This window comes from Adiantum capillus-veneris, chromosome 19 (genome assembly GCF_014529385.1).
Source record: "Adiantum capillus-veneris isolate H3 chromosome 19, ASM1452938v2, whole genome shotgun sequence".
NCBI lineage: Eukaryota > Viridiplantae > Streptophyta > Polypodiopsida > Polypodiales > Pteridaceae > Adiantum > Adiantum capillus-veneris.
Genome location: NC_140949.1, coordinates 142,700,006 through 142,727,847, shown reverse-complemented (window position 1 = coordinate 142,727,847; position 27,842 = coordinate 142,700,006). Strand labels below are relative to the sequence as shown.

At 43.4% G+C, this 27,842-nt stretch overlaps 1 protein-coding gene across 1 annotated transcript in view; it reads left to right on the top strand.

The window, feature by feature from the left end:
* LOC147434997 (uncharacterized) overlaps positions 1–23,355 on the top strand; it is a 30,396-nt gene extending 7,041 nt beyond the window's left edge. Inside the window, exons 2-6 of the mRNA XM_086490068.1 lie at positions 21,005–21,104; positions 21,298–21,390; positions 22,273–22,393; positions 22,526–22,780; positions 22,892–23,355. Of these exons, the coding sequence (XP_086346194.1) occupies positions 21,005–21,104; positions 21,298–21,390; positions 22,273–22,393; positions 22,526–22,780; positions 22,892–23,016 (694 nt within the window). The 3' untranslated portion in view covers positions 23,017–23,355. The remainder of the gene's footprint in view (positions 1–21,004; positions 21,105–21,297; positions 21,391–22,272; positions 22,394–22,525; positions 22,781–22,891) is intronic.
* Positions 23,356–27,842: the final 4,487 nt, after the last annotated feature.

The window sequence follows — 27,842 nt, the reverse complement described above, 5'->3', positions numbered from 1 at the left end:
AACTTAGCAAAATTGCCCTACCTACTTTTGTTGGAAAGTCACTTAAAAATAATAAGTGAAAATCCCAATAAATAGGAAAATAGGCTAAATACACTGGAAAATTCCCCTAACTGATGCTAATGGATTCTGATGGGAATTCCGATGATCATGCTGTGTGCAACCGGAGGATATGCATCTATGCTAAGTGACTGGGCATGCACGGTCTACGAATAGACTCACAAAAGTGCCAGATCACTGCTAATCTAGACTTGACTGAATTGACTTAACCTTGCTGTGGTGAAGCTTGTCCACGGACACATAGGGTTGGGATGTGTCACGTGACAATCCGCTTTCTCAGAAAGCATTTGTTTTTCTTCAAAGTTTCCTTTGAAACCATCTTCATTTTAAGTGCTTGCTCATCCTTTTGCACAAATCTAACATGGTTCGGAATTTCCTCCCAACTATGGAATATTCCCTTTCCAATGCCCTCGTCACCCACCTTGTGATGCATCAGGAATACCCATCACCTAGTCCTTTCTGTCACGTGACACATCCAACCCTATGTGTCCGTGGACAAGCTACAGCACGACAAGGGTTTAGTCAGTCCAGTCAGTCTAGATTTAGAAGTGTTCTGGGACTTTTGTGAGTCTGTTCGCAGATTGTGCATGCCCAGGCACTTAGTGTAGATGCATATCCTTTGGTTGCACACAGCATGATCATAAGCATTCCCATCAGAATCCATCAGAATCCTTCAGGGGAATTTTTCAGTGCATTTAGCCTATTTTCCCTATTTTTGACATTTTTCACTTATTATTTTTAAGTGACTTTTGTTGGAAAGTAGGTAGGGGAAATTGAGTAAGTTTGTATATAAGCAAACCTAGACTAGCACTAATTGGCAGAAGAGGCAGTTGGAGCACCATTGCTCAATAGGCAACTTCTCAGCAAGACCCCTTGGTGGTGTTTCTCCTCCAAGCAAGACATCCATTCCCTAGCGTTTTCATCAAGATCCATCGCCACAGATTCCCCCCTTGGCTAGCGTTTCGAACAGAAGGACTCCATTGCCATAGCCTCTCATCAGTAGCGTTTTCATCGGCAAGCTTCACCGAAAAAGACCCACAGCCCTAGTGTTTTCTAGACCCAAATCGCCCCCCTTTTTGCTGGCGTTTTTCAGCAGGTAAAGACCAACAGCTTTCAGCAATGAAGACCAGCCATGTCAGCGTTTTTAGGAGCAGAAAGTCAGCAATGAAGAACCTGCCATATCAGCGTTTTTAGGAGCAGATTTCAGCCAGCAGAATTCAGCCTATCAACGTTTTTGGACAGCAGATAGAAAGCCTCAGTTTTCAGCCCTTAGATCGGTCTCGCCATCCCCATCGTCATCATCGATCTAGCTTAGACTTGCATCAGTCACATGCATTCACTTTGTACCAGATTGTGCAATCAATAGTAGACCGCTCTTGCCATAGAGAGTGGGGCTTTCGGAGGAGGGTTTGACAACATGTAACAGACTTGGACACTCCAAGTCAAAAATCAATCGCGACAGCACCAAATAACCACTTCAAAACAATTCACAGATCACAATAGATTTGCACTGGCGCGGCAGAGTTCCGTGCCTAGAGATATTGGCCCCAAAGATTGGCGCCCCTATCGGTATTTCTTTTTATATTAATCAGTTCAAAGTACAAGAGAGTGGCTAGGGTTTCACTCTCAGACTTGCGTCCAAATGCTCTGAGAAGTGAGGCCCTCACCACTAATTTAAAGGTTACAAGGGAGGCCCAAAAGCAGAGCCCCAAAAGCTTTAAAAATAAAAAGCATTAGTTCTCTCTCTCTCTCTCTTAGAAGTCTCTTTAAAAAAAAAAAGCAAGTTCTCTCTCTTTCTCATGGCGTAGAGAAAAAGCAAGATTCGCGTCGCTCGTCATAATTTTTTTTTTTCAGTCTTCGTGATTTTCGGAAATTAGGGTTTCTGGCAGAAATTAGGGTTTTTGCTGTCCGCCACGTCATCACTTTGTGACATACCCCCCTCTTGAAAGCATTGTAATCGACCGCGATTACGCCTGCAAAACCGACAAAAGCCATAAACCGTCTTAACAGACACTGACTGTTAGTACCTATGTACTAGGAACACACATCTAGCACATGTACAAAATCGACAGTCACATCACACGACATCACAGGACATCACCAGACATCACAGGACATCACATGACATTCAACATTCATTCGGATCTTAGACCATGATTTATCGGCAATGTAGCTAGCAATCACATCTAGGTCCAATGGGGACCTCATCGATGTCCGATTGACTAACCCCTATTGCAACCATGTCTATTCGAGATCAATTAGACCAAAATGTCATTTTGGCTATCAGTTCTTGCACTCAAAAGAAGTCAAGAACAAATCAGTATCATTATCAGGAATTCCATTTCATAAAGTCATCCAGCAGAATACTGTTAGCTCTCAGTATCCCTGAAGCTCAAAGAGACATCAGTGACTTTAGTATCAAAATCAAGGCATCTGTTGACAAAGGAGCGGAGTAACTCCCCTCTTGTGCATCCCACTGCACCAGATCTTCGGCCAAGCTGAGTTTCTGGGTTCCGTTTGGAGTAGACTATGCTAAACCAAAACATCGAGGTAAAGTTTCACAATCCGAGGAGTATCTGCTAGGTCCTCCTCCCCCATCCACTTCGCAACTAAACCAAGAACCGCCTTCGGACTTTACCTTTCTTCGCATCGTTATGTGCCAAAATCTGTTCAGGAACAAGGATCTCCTCGTTTTCTTCCACTTCGGGTTGCTCATCAGGCTCCCTATTATCAGGCACATCACCCTTTAACAAGGTTCAAGAGACTCACATGCAATGCATTATGAATCCTCCCAAGTATCTGGCAGTTTCAATTGGAAGGAGACATCAGTTATCTTGTCGGTGATCTGGAAAGGTCCGTAGTATCGCATACTAAGCTTTGGAAAAAGCCTCTCCTTTCCCTTTTTCTTTTGTAGGCGTGCCTTCTCAAAAGTAAGAGCACCCAATCATCCTCCTTCAATTCAAGTCGCGACGATGGCGATCCGCTGCCTTTTTCTGTCGTTCTTGAGACTCCTTCAAAGTCTCGCGAACCTTGCCAAAAGCCGTATCCAAATCTCGCGAATATTCATCCGCTTCAAATATCTAATCTTTCGTGCTCAGGAAGGATGGAACCTTCGCAGCACTTTCAACAATCTCACATGGCGTCTTCCCCGTCGAAGAGTGTATCGTGTTATTGTAGGCAAATTCCACCAAAGGTAAGTTCTTTTCCCATTGAGTCTTCTGATCCGAGATACAAGACTTCAATAAATCTAAAATCACTGAATTGGCAATCTCAAATTGCCCGTCAGTCTGCAAGTGGAATGATGACGAGAACTGCAACTGCGTGCCAATGTTCTCCCAAATTGCCTTCCAAAACAAACTCATAAATCTGTGGTCTCTGTCTGAGACAATCGTCTCAGACGTGCCATGTAATCGGGAAATCATCGTGATCATTCTGTGTTCTTGGGAGATCAAAAATGAAATCCATTGCAATACTTTCCCAGGGGTGGGTGGGTATGGGTAAAGGCTGTAACAATCCCTGTGCCTTATGCCTGTCAAACTTGACCTTCTGGCATACCAAGCAACTGCGTACAAACTCTTCCACATCCTTTTTGAGTCTCGGCCCAAAGAAGTATCTCTCTACCCCCTTCATGGTGGTAGCAATGCTGCGGTGACCCGTAAAAGGTGGACAATGGCATTCAGTCATAACCTTATTCCTCAACGGCTGTGTAACGCACAACATAGTCTTTTTCATCAAGTAGCCTTCCCGAAGGGAGTATCCAGCTACTATCTCCCCATCCCGTATCCGTGTGAAAATATCTGCAAAATCTGTATCTGTGGCATACTGATCGACCATATCCTCGAAGCTCCTATGATGTATCGCGGAAACAGCCAGAACCAACGGTTTCCGAGACAAAGCATCTGCCACCACATTCTTCTGTCCCTGCACATGGACAAGCTGGAAGTGGAACTGTGACAAGATGTTCGCCCACCGCATCTGCTTTCCGAAAGCTGCTTGTGTGTCAAGAAGTAGAGCCAACTCTGATGGTCTGTAAAGACAGTAAAATCCGCTCCGAGTAGGTAATGCCGCCACTGAGTAAGAGCATGGATAACCGCCAAAAGCTCTTTCTCATAGATCTGTGCTGTCATCTCCGGCCTAGAGAACAAACGGCTCTTGTAAGCTATGACATGGCCTTCTTGCATCAAGACCGCACCCAGACTACGACCACAAGCATCACAATATACTTCAAATGACTTCTGCAAGTCCGGCAAAGTCAAAATAGGTCCTGTAGTCAATTTCTCTTTCAATGTCCGAAAGGCAGTCACCTCTGTGGGTCCCCACGAAAAAGGTACTCCTTTCTGTGTCAAGATATGCAAAGGGGAGCAACCTTTGCAAACTTTCGTATGAACCGCCTATAGTACGAACACAGTCCTAATAAGCTTCTAACTTCATGGACATTCCTCAAATCGGGCCAATCACGGATAGTCTCTATTTTGGCCGGGTCCATTTGCACTCCTGCTGCTGACACAATGTGTCCCAAAAAGTGTATTTCTGGTAGGAAAAATTCACTTTTCTTTGCATTAATCACTAACGTGTGATCTCGTAATGCCTGAAAGACTTGGAGCAGATGATCTCTGTGTTCTGTCTCATTCTTGGAGAAAACAATGATGTCGTCAAAGAAAGTGCCAACAAATAGCCTGTACTCTTGAAAAATCCTGTCCATCATCCGGTTAAATGTCGCAGGAGCATTGGTTAAGCCAAAAGGCATCACCAAAAACTCAAATAACCCAAAAGTCGTCCGAAAAGCTGTCTTGTAGACATCTCCTGGCGCTATCCTGATCTGATGATATCCACTCTTCAAGTCAATCCTGCTAAAGCACGAGGATCCCTGTAACTTGTCGAGTATATTATCGATCCTAGGAGTCGGAAATCTGTTCTTGATGGTGATTTCGTTGAGAGTGCTATAATCGATGCACATTTTCCAAGATCCGTCTTTCTTCAAAACCAACAACACTGGAGAGCAATACGGTGAAGTACTAGGCTAGACAAGACCCTTTTCCAAGAGGTCTTTCATTGGGCTCATAATCTTTTCATTCTGTACTCGGCTCACACGGTAAGGTGGCCGATTCGGTGGCGTGCTTCCAGGTATCAGATCAATGGTTTGATCTTCAGGCCCTCTGAAAAGCAATCGGCATGAGTGTGGAGAAAAATCTTGGCGTTCTTTTGATCAGGTCAAAACATATTCAACCTTTATCCATCGTTCAGTTCTCTCCCAAAAGAATGAGTAAGAAACTGAAGTTCATCAAGTACAATCTCTAAGCCCTTCATTTATCAAAGTCGCTTTCTCGGCCCGGTAGTCAACCACGGCGTAGTTCTTGTGGTACCAAGGGATCATGAGTAGAATGTCACTCGCGTGCCCTGAACACCCCTGTCATTGCAAACGAAGTTTGCCAATGCTCGGTGTAATGGCAACGTCCCATCCGGGTGCCAGTCGAACTACCTCCGTCTGTGGCGTTAGTCTGTCGGGCGTAATTCCAAATCGAGCCGCCAATTCCAAGTGAAAAGAAGTTGGCCTTGGCTCCTTCAAAAGAGCTTCCTGATCCTTCACTTTGCCCCAAAAGCGGCAAAGTTTGTACTTTCATTCATTAGATTCGGTGCAGGTCCCACGCCATGTGGTACCAGTTCTGCTTTTCTATCTGCCTTTTCTGCCACATTCCTCAGCTGCTCTCGAACTCTCAGGCTTGTCATCGTCTTTATCATTCTGCTTTTCTATCTGCCTTTTCTGCCACATTCCTCAGCTGCTCTCGAACTCTCAGGCTTGTCATCGTCTTTATCATTCTGTTCTTTCTGTGCCTTTTTAGTGCACTTTGCGGAGATATATCCATGTTCCCCGCATCCAAAGCACTTCCCCTCTCTGATGAAGCGAGCTCTCTCCTCAGGAGTAAGCTTGGGTCGTGCATCCTTTTTCTCTGGGTTGCTCTTTTTCTTTCTACTTTCATTCCCAGAAGTCTGTTCGGCTCGTTGTGTCATGGCCTTATCCATGGGGTAGGTCAAACTGCCAGAGTGAATGGCAAAGCCCCGCTTCGCATGACTCATCAACTCCTAAATAGAAGCTGACTTCTATTCCAAGCAGTGATCTCGGATCTCTGTAGGTAGACCCAAGGTAAACCGCTCAATCTGTTCTCTGAACGAGATCTTCTTGAATGAAGAGGCGGGTAGAAAAGAGCTCCAGAATCTTTCACAATAAGCATTGATTGTATCTTTCTTGGTCATCCGAAGATGGTTCCAAGCAGCTCGTATATCTCGTTCATATTCTTGCGTCAACCAAGAAGAAATAAAAAGCTTCTTAAATTTCAGCCATTTAACTGGCTCAGTCTTGTTTCAAAGAAGCGTGGACCACCAAGTACGAGCATTCCTCTTAAAGTAAGAGGCAGCTCTCCGAATCTTGCTCTGAATAGTGTCCTCGCGCGAAAGCGATGTCAAACTGCTGTATAAAAGACAAAGCCTTCGAAGCATTTGAGTATCCTGAAAAAGTATCAAACTTGATCGAGTGGCCACCTTCCTTAAACTCTCGGACTTTCTTGCTTTTATCTTCGAGAAAGTCATATTGGTTAGCTTTGTAAAAATTCTGCTTGTTCGCATAAAACTTTCCGTCATCGGAATCTGAGTTGTCTGTAGATGAGTCCTCAGTAGAACTGTCAATCTCTGGGCGAGATGTAGCCTTCTTTGCCTTTTTCTTGCCCTTTCCGAAGCTTTGTGTCTTGCTTCGCTTTTTGCTTTTTCTGTCTTCTTCGCGCGAGTCTGAAGAGCTAGAAGAACTGTCAGAAGAAGAAGAAGAACTTAGTAAGCCTTCAAACTTGACACGCTTCTTCTGTTTCTTTGCCTTGTCAAAGTTGACTGACGACCCAAATAACCTGGAAAGTCAGTGCTTTTCTTCTGCTTTTTGCCGTGCTTTTTGGCTTTCTTTTGCACGTCGAAAAGCTGAGCAATCCGTGCATCAACCACGTTCTCCAGTTCCTTCTCCGTATATTTCTTGGAGGCAGAAGGTTTCTTGAGAGCGGGTTTCGGGAGTGGTGTTGTGGTTCTTTGCCACTCCATCTGTACCTCTTGAAAATAAGTCTCGCTCATATATTTTGCAAATTTTGGGTCCTTCGCAAAATTGAGAATCATCTTCGTTGCATCGCCGATCAACTGGCGACGCCCCATCTCTCGCCGCTCCGCCTGAGTAGGCCGAGGCGGGCCATACTCTCTGTCTGAATCTTCATTGTGATCCCAGCCTGCATCTCCAGATGCAGAGGGAGTCGATTGATCCTTGCATGAAGCCATAGGTGCCGCGGAAAAAAAATTGGGGATCGGATTTCCCGTAGAAGAGAAATCGGCCGTGCTCTGATACCACTGTAACAGACTTGGACACTCTAAGTCAAAAATCAATCGCGATACAACACCAAATAACCACTTCAAAACAATTCACAGATCACAATAGATTTGCACTGGCCCGGCGGAGTTCCGTGCCTAGAGATATTGGCCCCAAAGACTGGCGCCCCTTTCGGTATTTCTTTTTATTTTAATCAGTTCAAAGTACAAGAGAGTGGCTAGGGTTTCACTCTCAGACTCTGCGTCCAGATGCTCTGAGAAGTAAGGCCCTCACCACTAATTTAAAGGTTACAAGGGATGCCCAAAAGCGGAGCCCCAAAAGCTTTTAAAAATAAAAAGCATTAATTTTCTCTCTCTCTCTCTTAGAGAGTCTTTAAAAAAAAAAAAGCAAGTTCTCTCTCTTTCTCATGGCGTAGAGAAAAAGCAAGATTCGCGTCGCTCGTCATTAAAAAAAAATAAAAAAAATAAAAAAAAATATATTTTCCAACCTCCGCGATTTTCGGAAATTAGGGTTTCTGGCAGAAATTAGGGTTTGCTGGAATTTTAGGGTTTTTGGCAGAAATTAGGGTTTTTGTTGTCCGCCACATCATCACTTTGTGACACAACATCTTTGGTGTCGTATTCTCTTCTCTCTCTATCTCTCAGTCTCATGCACTTTTATTCACAGTGTCCATTCACTTTGTTTGTGTCCATTGCACTCTCTCACTAAAGGAACGGAAGGCTCTCCCTTCCGTAAGTAAAAGGAACCCTTGAGCACAGTTCGAAGCACTCATCTTGAGGAAAGTTAAAACATTCATTCCGCTGTACCTAACATTGGTATAAGAGCTTTGGCAGTGTTCTGTATCACTCAAGGAAAGAACCACAAGAATCACATGACTTTTTTTTGCTTGTTGCGGTCGCACGAATCCAAGTTCACTTGGGCGTGTCGATTCCTAATTGTGTTTTTGAAGAGTGACAGGAATCCCAAGAAAGAAGGGCTTGTCCAGTCTCCCCTTGTGTCTCTTTTCACTCATTGAGAGCAGACCGTGCACTTAGCGACCGGCCAATCGATGTGAGGTGGAAAAAAGCAACCTTGGTGTGAACGCAAGGCAGCTAAGGGGTGCGCCTGCGGAAAAGAGCAGAACTCGAGTGAAGAGAAGATCCTTCTCAAACACAGATTGCAAGCGAAAGAAAACCTCAAGAACCTCAAGAACCCAAGAACCCAAGTTCCTCGTGAACTTAAGAACCAAAGATCATAGTGCATGGTGATCACCCGAAGCGGAATGGATACTTCGCATGCAGGTGATGAGCATGAGAGAGGCGACGATTTTTTTTTTCCCACTAGGACGTTTTTCTGACCCTCCCACTTCTCTACGCCACGAGTTGTACCAACTTCCATGGAGACGATGGTCAAGTCCATGTTGGACATGATGGCCCAACAACAAGAAACGAATCGCGAAGCGACTCGCGTTGCTCTGGCACAACAAGAAGCCAATCGCGCGCGCGAAGAACGAAACGAAAGAAATGTAATACAACAAGAAGCGACTCGCATTGCCTTGGAACGTGAGCGCGAAGAACACAACGAAAGAAATGCCATACAACAAGAAGCGACTCGCATTGCCTTTGAACGCGAGCGCGACGAATGAAAAGAAAGAAAAGCACAAAGAAAGGAGGAAGCCGAAGCAAGACGAGCGGCCTTGGAGGCAGATTAGGAGGCTCAAAGAGAACTCTGCACTCAAGAATTGGTTCGACAATGTTCTTGCCTCGAAATCTAAACCAGCCAAAGATGTTGGTAGTTCCTCAAGTGGCGCAAGCCGGGACACGGACTCCAACAACCCAGTCACAGAGAAGTTGACTTTCAGTAAGTATGATGGTAAGATGGATGCTACGGTTCTTCATTCTTGGTTGCATCAATTTAATGCTTATTTTGCGACAACTAAGAAGACAGGGAATAGCAAGGTTTTGACGGCAGCTATGTACCTTGCCAGTGATGCCATCAATTGGTACCACGCATGGCAAGAGGCACAGTTAGCCGCGCATCTAGAGGAAGCCAACGAATTCATGCCCCTTTTCTTCAATTGGGTTGATTTCCAAGACAAGCTCAAGGCGTGGTTTATGCCACCTCAGTACCTTGCACGATTGAAGGACGATTGGCGCGCTCTCAAGCAAAATGGTATGCCAGTTATGTCTTTCTCTAATCGGGTTTTGTAGCTAGGTACCCAATTACGCAAGTGGATGATGAGCGCGAAGAGGCATTTCTTTTTGGGTTAGACGAATATATCAAGTTTTATGTAGAACTTTTCGATCCAATCGATCTCAACAAGGCGGTAGCGATTGCTCTCGCACAGGAGATGAAGCACAACAAGGGAAAGCCTAAGGAGAACAAGACTTCCACAAGTACCTCGCAGACTTCTCAGAACGCTAAGAATGGTAAGAACGGTTAGAATGGTAAGAACGGTAACTCTTCAAACCAATCTTCCAATAGTCTCTTAGAAAAGAATTCTTCCAGTGAATCTAAGGGTAAGGCTAACACAATTGCTAAACCTAAGCTCACTCCAGATGAAAAGGTAGCACAAGGAATTTTAGGAGGATACATCACGTCGGAAGAGCAAAGCACTTATTCTAAGGAAGGTCGTTGTTTTCATTGTCACATTAAGGGTCACATAAAAAGAACATGTCCTAAGCTTGACTCTAATGAATCTAAGCATCCACAAAACCCACTTCCTCTGTCAATGCAATCAATGACAACACTAGTGTGCCCCAAGTTTCTCCTGACCCTCCCATTGATGAGTCTCTCATTAAATGTTATGGTCATATGACGGGACAGCGTTTTGTCATATTGTTTGACCCAGGTAGTATGCATGATGTGATCAGTCCCTCTCTTGTTGAGAAAGCCCTCGTAGAGGTTAGTCAGAAATCTCCTCTCGAGGTCTCTGGCTTCGCTCCCGGTATGGACTCTCTCATCACGAAAGAGTGCCTTGATGTGTTGTTTATAGTTAAACAAGCTGCTTTCTGTAGAATTTTTTTTGTCTCTCCTCTCTCAGGATGTGATATGATTTTGGGTAGTCGATGGTTTCATGAGCATAACCCTCTCAGTGGTTGGGCGGAAAATACGTTCACTTTCAATGCCAAAAGTGACTCTCCCATTCTCATTCGTGGAGAGGAAGTTGTTCATTCTCCTTCTCTCATTGCAAATGTGCAGGCGAAGATTGAACGGATTCAGGAGAAGGTGACTCTCTCAGTCTCTTCTTCTCCAAAGGACGACACACAGGATTTGCATGATGATACGCATGATGATTTGAATGATAATGATGAGCATGATGAATTGAATACCAATGATTTGCATGATGATTTGGATGACAATGACAAGCATGATGATTTGCATGATCAAGATGTGATTTCTCACAAGCATGATGATTTGGATGACAATGACAAGCATGATGATTTGCATGATCAAGATGTGATTTCTCACAAGCATGATGATTTGCATGAAGAAGATGTGATTGTTGACAAGAAGGATGATGTGTTAGTTGATACTTTCTCTAGAGAAGCTAACCTCATTGCAGATTCGATCAATCATGAAAGAACCGATCTTGGCTCTCGAGCCTAGGTCCAAAGAACCCCCTCAGGAAGAACCGATCTTGGCTCTCGAGCCTACGTCCACAGAACCCTCTCAGGAAGTCCTATGTGTTCGCATCATTAGTGAGCACGCATTGTACGAGTGTTTCATTCGTGATCGTTTCCTGTATTTTCGTCAGCGTCTTTAAGTGATCCCTTTTCCTAGGCATGACATATTGTATGTTGAGCACGTTTCACTCATGAATGAGCACGGATGTATGCGGATTATTCATGGAAAGCTGAAAAGTATGCATTCAAGGAAGTCACATTCCATGTCTCTTCCTTGGCACGACACAGTTGTAGAAAGAGCACATGAAAGTATGAGCACCAAGCATGGGCATTTCCGTTGTGAATTGCCACAATTGATTGATTTAGATCTGCAAGACAAGATTTGATCTCATTGTTTGCGTGTATGTGGTGAACAATTTGACACTCAGTTTATTGGTTCATCTACATTGCATGCATAGTCTTTTAGGAAGACAAGATTTTTTCCACTCACTTTACATGGAATAGGTATGTTCATGGTTTTGTGTTGGAAATGGTTTAAGGAATTTTTAGCATGGAGATTCTTGAAGAAGAAAGAAGCATGACTCTAGATGAAGTTGAAGCATCGAAGGAACCCCAAAAGACTTCGAGTCGCTTTCGGCGCGGCCCAAAGAAATCCGCGCCGAAAGAAGCAAGCGTTGCAGACCTTTATGAAGTTCAAGTACCGCACGATCCACACATCAGAGTGGGCCGGCGAAGAGTCCCTTCCAGGATTCTGGATGCTATTGGTGATCTCCCTCGACCATACAGTTCGGTACCAGTACCTCACTTTGAAAAGGAGGGGATGTCACAGAGTGGGCCGGCGAAGAGTCCCTTCCAGGATCCCGGATGCTATTGGCGATCTCCCTCGACCATACAGTTCGGTACCAGTACCTCACTTTGAAAAGGAGGGGATGTCACGCGACACATCCAACCCTATGTGTCCGTGGACAAGCTACAACACGACAAGGGTTCAGTCAGTCCAGTCAGTTTAGATTAGAAGTGTTCTGGCACTTTTGTGAGTCTGTTCGCAGACCGTGCATGCCCATGCACTTAGTGTAGATACATATCCTCTGGTTGCACACAGCATGATCATAAGCATTCCCATCAGAATCCATCAGTATCCTTCAAGGGAATTTTTCAGTGCATTTAGCCTACTTTCCCTATTTTTGACATTTTTCACTTATTATTTTGAAGTGACTTTTGTTGGAAAGTAGGTAGGGCAAATTGAGTAAGTTTGTATATAAGCAAACCTAGACTAGCACTAATTGGCAGAAGAGGCAGCAGCAGCACCATTGCTCAACAGGCAACTTCTCAGCAAGACCCCTTGGTGGCGTTTTCTTCTCCAAGCAAGACATCCATTCCCTAGCGTTTTCATCAAGATCCATTGCCACAGATTCCCCCCTTAGCTAGCGTTTCCAACAGAAGGACTCCATCGCCATAGCCTCTCATCAGTAGCGTTTTCATCAGCAAGCTTCACCGAAAAAGACCCACAGCCCTAGCGTTTTCTAGACCCAAATCGCCCCCCTTTTTGCTGGCGTTTTTCAGCAGGTAAAGACCAACAGCTTTCAGCAATGAAGACCAGCCATGTCAGCGTTTTTAGGAGCAGAAATTCAGCAATGAAGAACCAGCCATATCAACGTTTTTAGGAGCAAATTTCAGCCAGCAGAATTCAGCCTATCAGCGTTTTTTGACAGGAGATAGAAAGCCTCAGTTTTCAGTCCTTAGATCGGTCTCGCCATCCCCGTCGTCGTCATCGATCTAGCCTAGACTTGCATCCGTCACATGCATTCACTTTGTACCAGATTGTGCAATCAATAGTAGACCGCTTTTGCCATAGAGAGTGGGGCCTTTGGAGGAGGATTTGACAACATCTCTGGTGTCGTATTCTCTTCTCTCTTTATCTCTCAGTCTCATGCACTTCCATTCACAGTGTCCATTCACTTTGCTTGTGTCCATTGCACTCTCTCACTAAAGGAACGGAAGGCTCTCCCTTCCGTAAGTAAAACGAACCCTTGAGCACAGATCGGAGCACTCATCTTGAGCAAAGTTCAAACATTCATTCCGCTGCACCTAACACTTTCCTACCGAACTTACGGTACAATCTCCTTCGCAATGCTCTATGTCACCCATCATATGACGCATTAGAGACGTCCGTTTCCGGATGGTCGAGTACTTTTTCCTGATGCTCCCTGTCACCCATCCAATGTGACGCATCATAAGTACCCATTCCTGGTGGCCATACAGATATTCCTGTTCACAATGCTCCCATCATGACTCTAAATGACGCACTAGAAATATCTTGTCAGGTGCAGCGAAAGAGAACAATGAGTTGCTCAGATCTAATATTCCGCCCACAAACACAAGGGACCCTTTACTTCACTTGAAAGAGCTGAATTGAACGGAAAGAAAGAGAGAGAAAAGAGACGACATAGGGATGTCGGGTCTCAACCCTCACGGGCTCCCTTGCTCTGTTGCCAGAGCAAGTACTTTATTTATTCTTGCACAATTGCTACTACAATGATGCTGATGCTAATGGGTATTGATGCTGTGGTACTTGATGACGACTTTGTCGACTACGACGATGGAGACTATGACGATGACAACGATGGTATCGTCGTCAAGTCCGAGATTTGCGACGATGGTGACGAGGTGTCGTCGTCAAGATAGGGATTTGCGATGACGATGACGATGACGATGACGATGACGAAGGTGTTGTCGTCAAGATAGGGACTGTGGTGACAATGACAATGTCGACGACGACAAAAGTGTCGGTGACGACGACATCAAAGCTGAAAACTGAAAACGCTAGACTTTCTACTGGGAATTTGCTACTGCTCCGGCACTACGCCTTGGCTCTGCAACCGCCGAGTCGCACTTGGGCTGAAATGCAAAAACGCTAGGCTGATTTGGCTGAAAATGCAAAACGTTGGCTGTCTTGGCTGAGAACTGAATACGCCAGGCTGGTCTATTGCTGGTCGATCGATGCGGCGAGAAATTGCAGCGGGGGAGTTGCGGTCCGGCGAAGCTAAGGGCTGAAAACTGAAACGCTGATGGCTGTGGGCTTAAAACACTGAACTGCTGATGTTGAAAACGTTGGGCTTGACTGTCAGAAAATGCTGGGAAGCCTGAGGGTGCATGCCGGTTTGCTGCGGTGCCTGCCCTATCTGTGTCCCTGTTTCTTTTGCTTTTACTGAGTGCCCAATGGGTTTCTTTTATAGATCTTTAACAATTTGCCCTACCTACTATTTCAACAAAAGTCACTCATTAAATAATAAGTGAAGAATGTGTATTTTGGGAAAAAGGGTTCTATGCTCTAAAAAATGCTCATGCTGAAATGATTGTACTGTGCAAGAGAGGGTATGCAACTATGATCGGCCTAGACATGCACGTCCTGCTAGAGGCTCACAAAGTGCCAGGCTAGGTCCTACGCTAAGACTGGCGCTAGACTATGGAAAAAGCATGTCCATGTGGTGCAAGTGAAGTGCTCACGTGGCATCCCCCCCGGTTAAAAGTGAGGCATAACTACCGAACTTCTATCTGCACTTCTGATGATGAATGCTTTTGATGCTCTGGATACATCACCAATGGAAATTCCTCCAATCGGGTGGATACTACAGATGTAGGTAGTGTTGCAATGCAAACACCGACCATACAAGTTACTAGGTAGCCTTACTACTATCGCAGAATACCAGTCGTCGTGCTAACTCTGCCTGCAAGCAAGCACTACCACTCGAATAGTCCTGTCGTGAAACCATTGTAGGTGAAGTTGAAAGGTAAGGATGCTTGGAGAGAAATCCAAGGGTTTCTTGTCGACGGAAGTGGATGAGCTACCTGCGAATGCAGATGCAAAAGAGGTTAGGGATCTTGTCTCCAATTTCTTCTCTATCCGCATACATTGCCAGGAGATCTTGATACTCAAGATCTGGCTTTTCGTGTATTTGATGTTGATCTTCCTTCAAAGACATGGCAATGAAGATGGGATCTGGCAAGTCCATGGTCGAGACTCAAAGATTCTTCAGGAAAAAAACTGGAGAGGTTCTTTGTGTTCTTTGTTTCAACTTGGGTTCTTGATGGTGCTTGGTTCTTGAGGTTCTTGAATCTTTGGTTCTTCCCTTGAGTTCGCGAAGCCGAAGCACGCATAGAGCTCTGATAACAAATGGAAGGGCTTTTAAGTGAGCGGTGGAGAATAAGATTGGCTCGGCATGTGTGGGTTTACTCCGCACCAAAACACAAGGGACAACTTTACTTCATCTTGTCATGTGCAAATCTAACCATATGTGTAAGTGGGGACAGAAGCTGGCTATAGACAAAGGATTCAGTTCAAGCCAATTTTCACTTATTATTTTTAAGTGACTCTTGTTGGGAAACTGGGTAGGGCAATTTAGCAAGCCAATATATAAGAAACCCTAATGCTAGCACTTTCTGGCAGAAGAGGTAGCAGGGACCTGTGTTCAACAGTGCACCTTCTCAAGCAAGACCCCCGGCAGTCAACCTAGCGTTTTCAACCATCACCAAGAACCAACGTTTTAACTTTTCATGCAATTCCAGATCAGCCAAGCGTTTTGCAACTTGCAGATCAACTTGGCGACAGCAAAGCACATGTCACGTGACACATCCAACCCTATGTGTCCGTGGACAAGCTACAGCATAACAGGGTTCAATCAGTCTAGTCAGTCTAGATTAGCAGGGATCTGGCACGTTTGTGAGTCTATTCGTAGAGCGTGTATGCCCAGTCACTTAGCATAGATGCATATCCTTTGGTTGCACACAACATGATCATGAGTATTCCCATCACAATCCATTAGAATGAGTTAGGGGATTTTTCCAGTGCATTTAGCCTATTTTCCCTATTTTTGACATTTTTCACTTATTCATTTAAGTGACTTCCCAACAAAAGTAGGTAGGGCAATTTTGCTAAGAAAATATATAAGAAAACCAAAGCTAGCACTCTTTGGCAGATGAGCAAGGAGCACAACAGGCCCTTAGGCAGCAGGTACTCCCTCTCTCTCAGCAAGAACCCCAACCTTGGTGTTTTCCATCCCCTAAGCCTAGCGTTTTTGGTCATCGCCATCACCTCTCCCTAGCCTGGCGTTTTCAGCATTTCAGTCTTCATTCAGCCAACATTCCCTCAGGTCTAGCGTTTTCAGCACTCTCCCTAGCCTGGCGTTTTCAGCTTTGCTTCATCGCCAACATCCCCACAGGTCTAGCGTTTTCACTAACGCTACAAGTCAAGTTCAACGTTTTCATTTTCAGCCGAATGTGAAGCCATTGTACCAATGTTTTCAGCATTCATGAACAGCAGTAGATTCAGCCCTAGACATTGCAGAAGATCGTCATTTTCAGCCTCTCAAAACGCAGCCAAAGCCAGCCTTTTCAGCAGTCCGAAACAGTCCCAGATTTTCAACCATACCGTTTTTATGGACAGCAGTTAGAAGGTTGCAGATTTCAGCCCTTAGGTCGTCGTCGCCATCCCCGTCGTCGTCACCGACATAGTCCCAAGTTGCATCAGTTCCATGCATCATCATTGTACCACTTTCTGCAATCATAAGTAGACCACTCTCGCCGACGAGAGTGGGGCCTTCGGAGGAGGGTTTTACAACGTCTCTGGTGTCGTATCTCTCTTCTCTCTCTATCTCTCAATCTCATACACTTGCATGCACAGTGTCCATTCACTTTGTTTGTGATCATAGCATTCTCTCATTAAGAACGGAAGGCTCTACCTTCCATAAGAACAAAAGGAACCTTGAGCATAGTTCGGAGCACTCATCTTGAGCAAAGTGCAAACATTCATTCCGCTGCACCTTACAGCACAGCAGTTCACCTAGCGTTTTTGCATCAGGACAGCAAGAGGCCTAGTGTTTTTGGATCAGCAGGACAACCTTAGCGTTTTGCAATTTCTCCGCGACAGGACAAACAGATAGCATCAACGTTTTCAGTTTTCAGCAGTCAGACTCCGCAGTAGAGCCCCCAAACCTCGCAGATCTCACCTCCCGCAACAGATCCTCGCTGCACGGTCAAATCAGCCAGAGTTTGCAGATTCAGCCCGGAAAACACAGATTTCAGCATCTACGTTTTCAGCATGTCATCGTCATCTCGTCGTCATCGCCGTCGTCACTGACATAGAGTCAGAATTCAGCAGATAAAGATTTGCAGATTTCAGCCATTAGCGTTTTCAGATTTCAGCCCGTCTTGTCGTCGTCCTCATCGTCGGCAAGTCCAAGCATTGTAGAGATTTGTGCAATCAATAGTAGACCGCTCTTGCCATAGAGAGTGGGGCCTTCGGAGGAGGGTTTGACAACATTCTGGTGTCGTATTCTTCTCTTTCTAAGGTCTCTTGGGATAGTTTCCTACGACCTTAAAACTCTCTTCTTCTTCTTCTTTCTCTATCTCTCAGTCTCAACACCTTCATTCACAGTGTTTACCACTTTGTTTGTGATCATTTGCACTCTCTCACTAAAGGAACGGAAGGCTCTTGCTTCCGTAAGTAAAAGGAACCCTTGAGCACAGTTCAGAGCACTCATCTTGAGCAAAGTTCAACATTCACTTCCGTTGCACCTTACATTGGTATCAGAGCTTTGACAGTGTTCTGTATCACTCAAGGAAAGGCCCGCAAGATTTTTTTTTTTGCTTGTTGCGGTTGACTCAGTGGCGACATTACCTACTCGGAGCCAATTTTACGGTCTTCACAGATCACCAAAGTTTATGCTACTTCTTGTCACAGAAGCAGCTATTGGAAAACCAGATGCGGTGGGCGAACATCTTGTCACAGTTTCACTTCCAGATTGTCCATGTGCATGGACAAAAGAATTTGGTGGCGGATGCTTTGTCCTGGAAACCGTTGGTCTTGGCTATTTCCGCGATCCATCATAGAAGCTTCGAGGACATGGTCGATCAGTACGCCACAGATCCAGATTGTGCAGATGTATTCGGTCGAATACAGAATGGGGAGGTAGTAGCGGGATATTCCATTCGAGATGGCTACTTGATGAAGAAAACGATGTTGTGCGTTACACAGCCATTGAGGGAAAAGGTTCTAACCGAATGCCACTGTCCACTATTTACGGGTCACCGCGGCATTGATACCACCTTGAAATGTGTGGAGAGATACTTCGTTTGGCCAAGACTCAAGAAGGACGTGGACGATTTTGTACGCAGTTGCTTGGTATGCCAGAAGGTCAAGTTTGACAGACATAAAGCACAGGGATTGTTATAGCCTTTACCTATTCTCACCCGCCCCTTGGAAAGTATTGCTATGGATTTCATTTTGATTTCCTAAAGACACAGAGTGGGCACTGACAGATTTAGCAAGCAAGCTCATTTCATTCCAGTGAAGAAAACAGTCAAGCCGAATCACTTAGTGAGACTGTTCATTGCCCAGATATTCAGATTACATGGCATGCCTGAGACAATTGTCTCTGACAGAGATCACCGATTTACAAGTTTGTTTTGGAAGGCTATTTGGGAGAACATTGGCACACGGTTGCAGTTCTTGTCATCTTTCCACCTGCATACAGATTGGCAATCTGAGATTGCAAATTCAGTCGTACTGGAGTTATGGAAGTCTTACATTTTTTATCATAAGACTCGATGGGAAATTTTTTTGCCCTGGTGGAATTTGTCTACAATAACACGATCCACTCTTCGACAGGGAAGGCGCCATTTGAGATTATTGAAGGTGCTATGAAGGTTCCACCCCCTTCCTAAGCACGAAAGAAAAGATTTTTTTGAGACCGACCAATTCACTAGGGACTTGGACTTGGTCTGGGAGGCTTTAGAGAAATCTCAAGATAGACATGAGAATGCAGCAGATTGACATAGTCGCGATTTGAAATTAAAGGAGAACGATTGGGTGCTCCTACGTTTTGAGAAGGCACGCCTAAGAAAACGAAAAGGAAAGGAGCGGCTTTTTCCAAAGCTTAGCATGAGATACTATGGACCTTTCCAGATACAAGAAAAGATAATGATGTATCCTTTAGACTGAAGCTGCTCGATACTTGGAGAATTCATAATGCTTTTCATGTGAGGCTCTTGAAGCCTTTTAAAGGCGATGTGCCCGATGATACGGAGCCAGATGAGCAACCCGAAGTGGAGGAAAATGAGGAGATACTCGTTTCAGAATAGATACGGGCACATAAAGATAGAAAGATAAAAGGTAAAGTGATAAGGCGGTTCTTGGTTAAATTCAAGAACTATCCCGCATTGGATGCAAAGTGGATGGAGGAGGAGGACCTGACAGATACTCCTCAGATTGTGAACTTTTACCTTGAAGAATTCGGTTTAGCATAGTCTACTCCGATAGAACCTCGATTTCAGCATGGGCGAATCTAGTGCAGTGGGTATGCACAAGAGGGGAGTCACTCCACTTCTTTGTCGACAGATTGCCCCGATAACTTGATTTGATATAGAGTCACTGATGTCTCTTTGGGTTTCAGGGATACTGCTGAGCTGACAGTATTCTGTTGTATGACTTTATGATTTGGAATTCCCGATAATGAAAATGATACTGATTGATTTGTACTTGACTTGTTTGAGTGCAAAACTGAGACGAAATGACTGCATGATTTCGGTCTCATAAATCTCTATAGACATGATTGCAATATGGATTAGTTAATCGGGCATCTGTGAGGTCCCGGCTGGACCTAGATGCGATTACTAAATACGTTGCCGATTAATCATGGTCTGAGATTTGGAATGATATTTTGAATGTGATTTGTCATGTGATGTCCTGTGATGTCAAGTGATGTCTTGTGATGTCCTGTGATGTGACTGTCGATTGATGTGATTGTTGATTGGTACATGTGCTAGATGTGTTGTTCCTAGTGCGTCGGTACGAACAGTCAGTGTCTGCTAAAACAGTTTCTGGCCTTTGTCTGTTTTGCAGGCGTAATCGAGGGCGATTACAATGCTTTCAAGAGGGGGTAATGTCACAAAATGGTGACGTGGGAGCAAATCCCGACACACCCCGTTTGGCGGACATGACACGTGGTAGACAGTACAATCCTTCGTAAAACACGTTGACAGGCTGACGTGGCAGGCTGTACGAGTTGTCGTACAGAATTTTCGCAAATCGCGCTGCAAAAAGCGGGCTGTACAAAATTTGCGCTGACTGAATCTTTTTATGGCAGCTCTGGGTCAGTTGCTTTATTTTTTAAGAAGCTTTTGATTACGTGCTTTTGGGGCTCTGCTTTTGGGCATCCCTTGTAACTTATAAATAAGTGGGTAGGGCCCTCACTTATCAGAGTATCTGAACTCAAAGTCTGAGAGTGAGAAGCCTCCCACTCTCCTCTACTTTGAACATAGATGAATACAAAAAGAAATACCAAAAGGGGCGCCAGTCTTTGGGGCCAATATCTCTAGGCATGGAACTCTGCTGGGCCGTGTCGACTCAAGTGTGAATTGTGAACTGTTTTGAAGTGAATCTCTGTTGTATTGCGGTAGAATCTTGACTTGGAGTGTCCAAGTTTGCTTCGGCTCTCCGCTACTTTCTTCCCTTACTCCCTTGTTCCTAGCTTTTGTTGTGTCACCCATCTTTCGTAACTTTGCATGACTAGTAGTTTTTTCCCTGCGGTTTGTAATCATTGAATATCTCAGGGTTTTTTTACTTACCAGATCCGTTATGTGTGTGTGTGTGTGTGTGCGCCTATGGGCTGATGTGATGCTTTCGTGCTTGTAATTTTGATTAGATAATACAAAACGGTACCAAGCCCCACTTTTTTGCGCACGAGAGAGAGAGAGAGAGAGAGAGAGAGAGAGAGAGAGAGAGAGAGAGAGAGAGAGAGAGAAATGAAATGTAATATTAACATCTTCAAAAGGCCAAAATGGCCTATGAGACCAAAATGACCCTTTCTTTGCGTGTGCGTCACACACACACACACACACAGAGAGAGAGAGAGAGAGAGAGAGAGAGAGAGAGAGAGAGAGAGAGAGAGAGAGAGAGAGAGAACTTTTTTGTTGTTTTCAAACATGATAGGGAAAAGGCACGGAAATCCACTACTTTTCCAAGGGGTGAAAAAGAGATTGACATAGAGGCTGCTGTTCTCATGAATGCCCTTTGTAAACCATGGGAGATGGTAAAGGCTGTAAACAAACACGATCGAATAATTCTAAATATCTCTTTTTTTCATGCAGCAACTTACTCATTTAGTCAGTCTTGTTCTGTGTAACCTATGAGACGAGGGCAATGAAGTGAGAGTGCTTTTTTTATTATGGTCGACTGAGTGTTTACTTCGATGTCAGTTTCTAATAGTTACCATATTTGAACAGGGTGGACACCCTCATGATTTTTATGTTGCACATCGATCTGCGAGAATCACAGATGCTACTCAATACTATGAGCGTGACACTGCGAATATAAAGGTCAACTACTTTCAAACTTTTTGACATCTAGTATTGTGCTTTACGGCTCTACTGTTTTAGTTTGATGATTAGGTGCTTCATTTCTTAGTACACAAATGAGTGAGTATTACGCAAACGAGGCACAAGGTTCGATATATAGGCAATGCCTTGGGAGAAAGAGTAAATGCAAAAGGGTGGCCCTTCGTTTGAGAGCAAAGAGGGAACACAATTGGCAAAGTATATGCCATGCATGGAGTGCAAAGGTCAAGGGTAAGAAGGTCCCAGGAGCGGATGGACACCTAGAAAAAACACTGTGGCTTCCAGGCTATTTGGCACTGACGATGTTAGTGCGATGTTGTAGTTATTATTCAATACTATGCACGATGGAGCTAATGGTTATATTTTCTTATGGGTGACTACCATGAGTCTTTGCCTTACACTTTCCTTTAAAGGTTGTTCTGGGCTTATCCTGGATTCATCTAGGTTAATAAGCGTAATGTCAGACTAGGCCGAGAAATCCTAGTTTTTGACCTGTGCACCTGAATGTTGTACAATGAAGCAAGAAGTTGTGCCTTGAAAGGTTGCATTCTATAGGACGTATATGCGTGTATGCATGCATGTATTTAGGGTTGTGTACGTATGATGTATACATGCATGTACGTATGTGTGTGTAGTATATACATGCATTTACATGTATGCAAGCATGCATAAGTAGACATGTACATCTATTGGTATTCGTATTGGTAGTGATTGCCCATATTGCATAACCTTTTTTAACGTTTTTTTTTGTACCGTAGTTATTGTACCTATCCACCTTTGAACTTGCAAAAGGCATTGGTTGTCAATACAGCATTACTTGTGATCCAACACTGTGGTGCTTACATCGGTCTATTGGCATGCCAGAAGCATGAAAGGATGGTAGCTGATAAGGTTGTTTGGAGCAGACAGCGAGCCATAAGAGAGGAGATGCTGCAGCTGCTGACTAGACTGCACTCTATTGAAAGACAAAGGCGCCATTTCAATGGTTGGATTTCTCTTGATCAGCATTGATGTCAGTTAAAAAGTATTATACTGATGAGTACCTTGAAAACATTAAGAGAGCTCCTCATTTACCCCACTTAGTAAAAACCAAAAAACTGGAGTCCATCGTGTGCAGCGGTGAGAGTTCAAAAGCATGGGGAGGACAATGAAGTAACAGCCAAGTCATTGAAGCCAGCAAGGCCCGTTTATGAGCATGATGTCAATGCGAACCTGCAGATTCTTTCTTCAAGCTTTGTAGATGACGGAGACTTTCCACAGTACATTGATGTTTACCCCCCTCATAGACCGTCTTCTGCAATGGGCCGGTTTCTTTCTCCAATGGGGCAAGATTCAAATGCACCAAAGCACGCTTTGACGTCTCCATCAACTGGTATGATAATGTTGTTCCACGCTTGGGATCAATGTCATCTTAGGCTTTGCCAGTGTTTACTTGGAATCTTGACTCATATTATTTTGTGTTTGCCTTACCATGTCACAAAAGTCGCCGAAAAAAAAGCAGTTGAAGACTTAGATACATTCGAGGTACAAATTGCAGCTCCTATCAAGCAGAAGCAAGCAGGTGCGCCGGGAAGTGCGGTCTCCTTCGGTAAAGGCAAGCGCAAATGATGCAAGGGGGAGTCGTGTGTGCCTGACAAGTCTGATGGATCATTAACATAAGGTGGCATTAATATTGTGAAAGGGCTTCGCAGCAATGTTGCTATGTATATAAATGTTGTTGTGGCAAGATGTGCTTCCAGGGATGTCCTGCAAACGTATTATGGGGTAGGGAGGTCACAAGAATGAAATGCTCGTACAAAGTGCCGGCAATGATCAATATTTATGCTTATTGAAAAAATGCTCCCAGGAAATCTTGAAACCCCCCATTTCCAAGCCTGTATGAGTGCATGTCGATGCGTTTTTTTTCTTCTTTTTGTGTGGGCTATTCTAACAGCTTTGTCTTTGATAGGAGCTGAGTGCTCTCTCTCTCTCTCTCTCCTCTCTCTCTCTCACACTCACACACACACACACACACACACACACACACACACACTTTTTGTTCCTTTTTTTTGTGAATCTCTCTCTCTCTCTCTCTCTCTCTCTCTCTCACACACACACACACACACACACACACACACACACACCATTTAAGTTGTGCAATCATTGAGATGCCTACATCAATACCTACAATTCATATGCAGACTTCGCCTGATGAGAACTGTTGTTGCGGAATGCATCTGCACTTTTGAAAAGTATACCATTAATTGAAATGGGTGCAAGAGTTGAGACTTGCTCTTTGAAAAAGAGCTTTTAGGGTATACAATCATGTAGTACAACTATTAAGACCACAACACAAAGTTCACTAGATTGGAGGTGGGACGCTTGAGGGCTCATACAAGGTAGGGTTCTCACGAAGAGTTGTTGGTTTCATGGGACAGTCTACGCCTCTTTTCATTTTAGTTGATTGACTAAACTAGCAATGTCTTCATCTTCTTTTTAGTGAGTTTGTACAATTGTCTCTTTAGGCTAACTTTAGAGTTTTTAAATCTACCTCTAAAGTTCTTCTCTAAGGCTATCCAAGCATCATGGCCATGAATGCACTCGTAATAAAATCCACTTAATTGTGCTGTAGAGAAGTTATAACTCTTAAGGCTCTCATCTTTGCTGGATAATGGAGTGATCATAAAAGATGATGTCCTAGTGTGTATAGCCTCGAACTCTGATTGGTGTGTGATGGGTATTCTTGAAGGTTGGGTTTTCACGTAAGGAAACCAACTTCATTGATTTCTTAAATCTCTTCTCCTATTTGCAATAAGTGACCTTTAGAAGACTCTCTAGAAGATACACCAGCGTTGACCTTCTTACATGTGCACATCAACCATGTCCTCCAAAAATGATAATAAAAAAAAATATGCATCGCAAATTTACGATTATGATTGATTGGTCACTTTTGAGAGCAAATAAGACAAGAAAGGAGATAAAATTTCCTCAAAATCCACGTGGGATTTGAAGTCTTTTTTTAAAGAATCCTGGGTCTACAATTTTCTTTCTTTCTTCGATATGACTACTATCTTGTAGAGATGGCACCATTGGTGGTGCTAATAGTCCTCACTTAGGGGGCCATTCAGATTGCAAAGAACTCTTGCTCTTGCAGGGGGTGTTGTAGAGTTGACATAAGGTGATTGGCACATAAACGAGAGCTTCACTTTTGGGCCCACCACAAAGGGTGGCCTCACCCTTTGAAGCAAAAACTGCGGCTTGCGGGTAAGCCTTGAACCTTTGATCCTGGAGAGGAGACCCTTCTACATATCCACTAGCACGTTGCATGTTGGTTGCAAGTTGAGTCTAAGCTTCTTTACAAATTTGCTAGGTAGGGTAGGGTGTACGACACGTACCTTGAAAAACCATGTTGGTTGTTGGCATCCATGCGTAGTTTGAATGCACCCTTAGTTGTACTTGGGCACCAACTCAACATGAGAATGGCCAAACTACCCCCCCCCCCCCCCTCTCTCTCTCTGTCTCTCTCTCTCTCTCTCTCAATAGGATCAATACACTCGCTAGGTGATCAAGAGCCCAAGTAGTGCACGGGGAGTCAATTCACATACGCAGCAAGCTTTTCTACACAAAGGCAGGTTGAGAGTCAGTTAGATGGGCTAATGAAATCCAAATTTTGTGATTATGGGCTCATTTGAAAGCTAATGGCAAAGAGGTCCTCCACACACACAAAACGCAACCAAAAAGTAATATGGGGAGTCAAAGATTATGGATAAAAATGAAGAAAAAAAAGGCACAATTGAATGCAAGATCATCCTGATCAAACTTATTTGAGTATTCCAATTTTATCTCAATTTACTTGTTGATGAAACTAATCCATGCAATTGAACCAATTGGAATGAAATTGTAGGGTTATCAAGGGAGGCCTATTGAAAGCAAATGAGATGGTGAATTGAGACCTTATTGCCCTAAAGCAAGCCTACAAATCTCCTAATAAGCTCCAATCTGTCTATGGAGGAGAGTGGCTCATTGGGATCAACAAGAACTTGCCCACAAATAAATAATTTTCAGACATTGATTAGTACAATAGATTGATTAGCTAGAATACCAGACTAAGAGATAATTATCCTTTCAAGATTTGATTCCACCGTTTAGGTTTAAGGTGGATGGAGCAAAGAGGAGGTAGTCAAAAAATTGAGCAACAGAAAGCGAGCAAACAAAAAAGTGAGCATAAAATTGAGCAAATAGTGTTAATAGTGAATGCTTCCACACGTTTTTTTTAAAACCTATAATGAAAAGCATAAAATAAATTGCGATTTAATCAAAATTATTACATATTAGTTAAACTCAAGAAGTCTTAGAATTTATTTCATGACAATTCAAAAGCGATACAAGTAGATTTTGATACTAGCGAAAAAATAGAGTATCGACATAAAGGGAAGTAGAGTTCCATTTTACAATTGCCTACCAATTTTAGAGATTATCCATCTAGTTGTTAAATGTTAAAATATTAAGGATTTTCTACATAGATTGAGATGAGAGAGAGTAAGCTTTCTTTGCGGAAAACAACCAAGAAATAACATCTAATTTAAACTGTCATCATAGCTTTCAATGTTTTCAAAATTGTGTGTGTGTGTGTGTGTGTGTGTGTGTGTGTGTGTGAGAGAGAGAGAGAGAGAGAGAGAGAGAGAGAGAGAGAGAGAGAGAGAGAGATCTCTTAAACAACGAGTGCAAGCCACAAGAGAATGAACTCATAATCTTGAATTTTGAATGTCAAGATTTAGCATTTAAGAAGAAATAATAAAGCTATCAATTAGCACTAATAGTGGCACTTAGAACACTATTTCTACATACATACTAACATTTTTGCATTTGTATTAGGTGGAATCTACACAGATTCCACCTCCACATCCGTGTTTCCCCGCCTTACTTTCTGCTGCGACAACCTGCCTTGCTCTGCTGCGACAAGTTGCCCTCTCCCCTACACTAAACAACGTGCATGCACGTCTAGCTTGCTTTTCACGAGGATCTCAACAACCTGCTCCCGTCTGTATTATCAAGAACCTCGACACTCCATTGTCCACGCTCCCTCCTTGAACATACCAACACAACGTGCACCTTTCACTGCTCAACATCTTGAACTTCTGCACCGTGCTTTGCACAACACACCTACCTCATCAACATTTGGAAATCTTGGATCGCCCCCCAAAATTTTTCCCCCCCTTGCTTTTCACTTGGACCTACCATGAGCATCTTTGTTGATTCTTATTAAACAAATATTCAAGAATCCTAACTATATATTCCAAACCCAAACAAACATAACCAAATGTTCATGCCTTTAGCATTGGCACTCCAAAAACAGATGCATGGTTCAAAACATGTTTTCTTTAGTGAATGTTTTCATAAAGCTTATTGTTAGAAGAGAACCTAGTTTCATTGCCACTACATCTAATAGTTTCGGCAATGTACTTAGTTTCATCATTTCAAAGTACCACACGTAATCCATGGATTTTGTAGTACATATATCATGAACAAATGAATTATCTTGACATTGTGCTCTAAAAGACCACTCTACATCCTACACAATGTTTGATGAATTTGCATTGAGAGAAGCATATGCAATGGCTACATTTGTCTCTTTCTTTTGAGCCTTTAAACCTAAGCTTAGGACATTGCCTGATGAGATGATTATTTTCCCTTTAGTAATGACATTTCAATTTATTCTTGTCTTTATTGCCAGACTCCTCAAACTTATTGTTTTTTGAAGAAGCAATAGCTACCGGGTCAAAAGGGTTCAAGAGGTTGTTAAACAACACACTACTTACATTATTTTTTTTGAATTGGCCTCTTGCTAGACTCCTCAAACTTAGTGTTTTTTTGAAAAAGCAGTAGTTGCCGCGGGTCAAAAGGGTTGAAAAGGCTATTAAATAACACATTGCTTACACTATTTGTTTTTGCATTGGCCTCTTGCAGCAATACATATAGACAAGACCATCAAACTTCACATCATTGGGTTTATTCTTTGTCACAAGCCTACCAAAGATGATCACAAAGTCTTTGTTTTGCAAAAATTCACATTCTCAAAGAATATGTACAAAAGGACAAAATTGCGTGTATAGTACATTCAACATGGAAAATGCAGGTTAAAATGAGCCCAAATTTAAATTTTGACGACCCCAAGATCAAAAGATCTTACCTAAAGGCTATGTCACCCTACACATGCCCACCAAAAATCACCTCAATCAAAGAACATGAGCTGGAAAGATAATGGCAATACTACCTTGGATGTTGAAGCCTACTTTGATACCAATTGATGGAAATATGGCTACAATAATGGATGCAAGGATGGAGAAGATGAAGAATAATTGCATTGACCACACAACACAAAAATTAATATTAGTGAATGTGCTAATACAAAGATAAGGCTAGCACTAAAGTGATAGGCATACATACAAGATGGC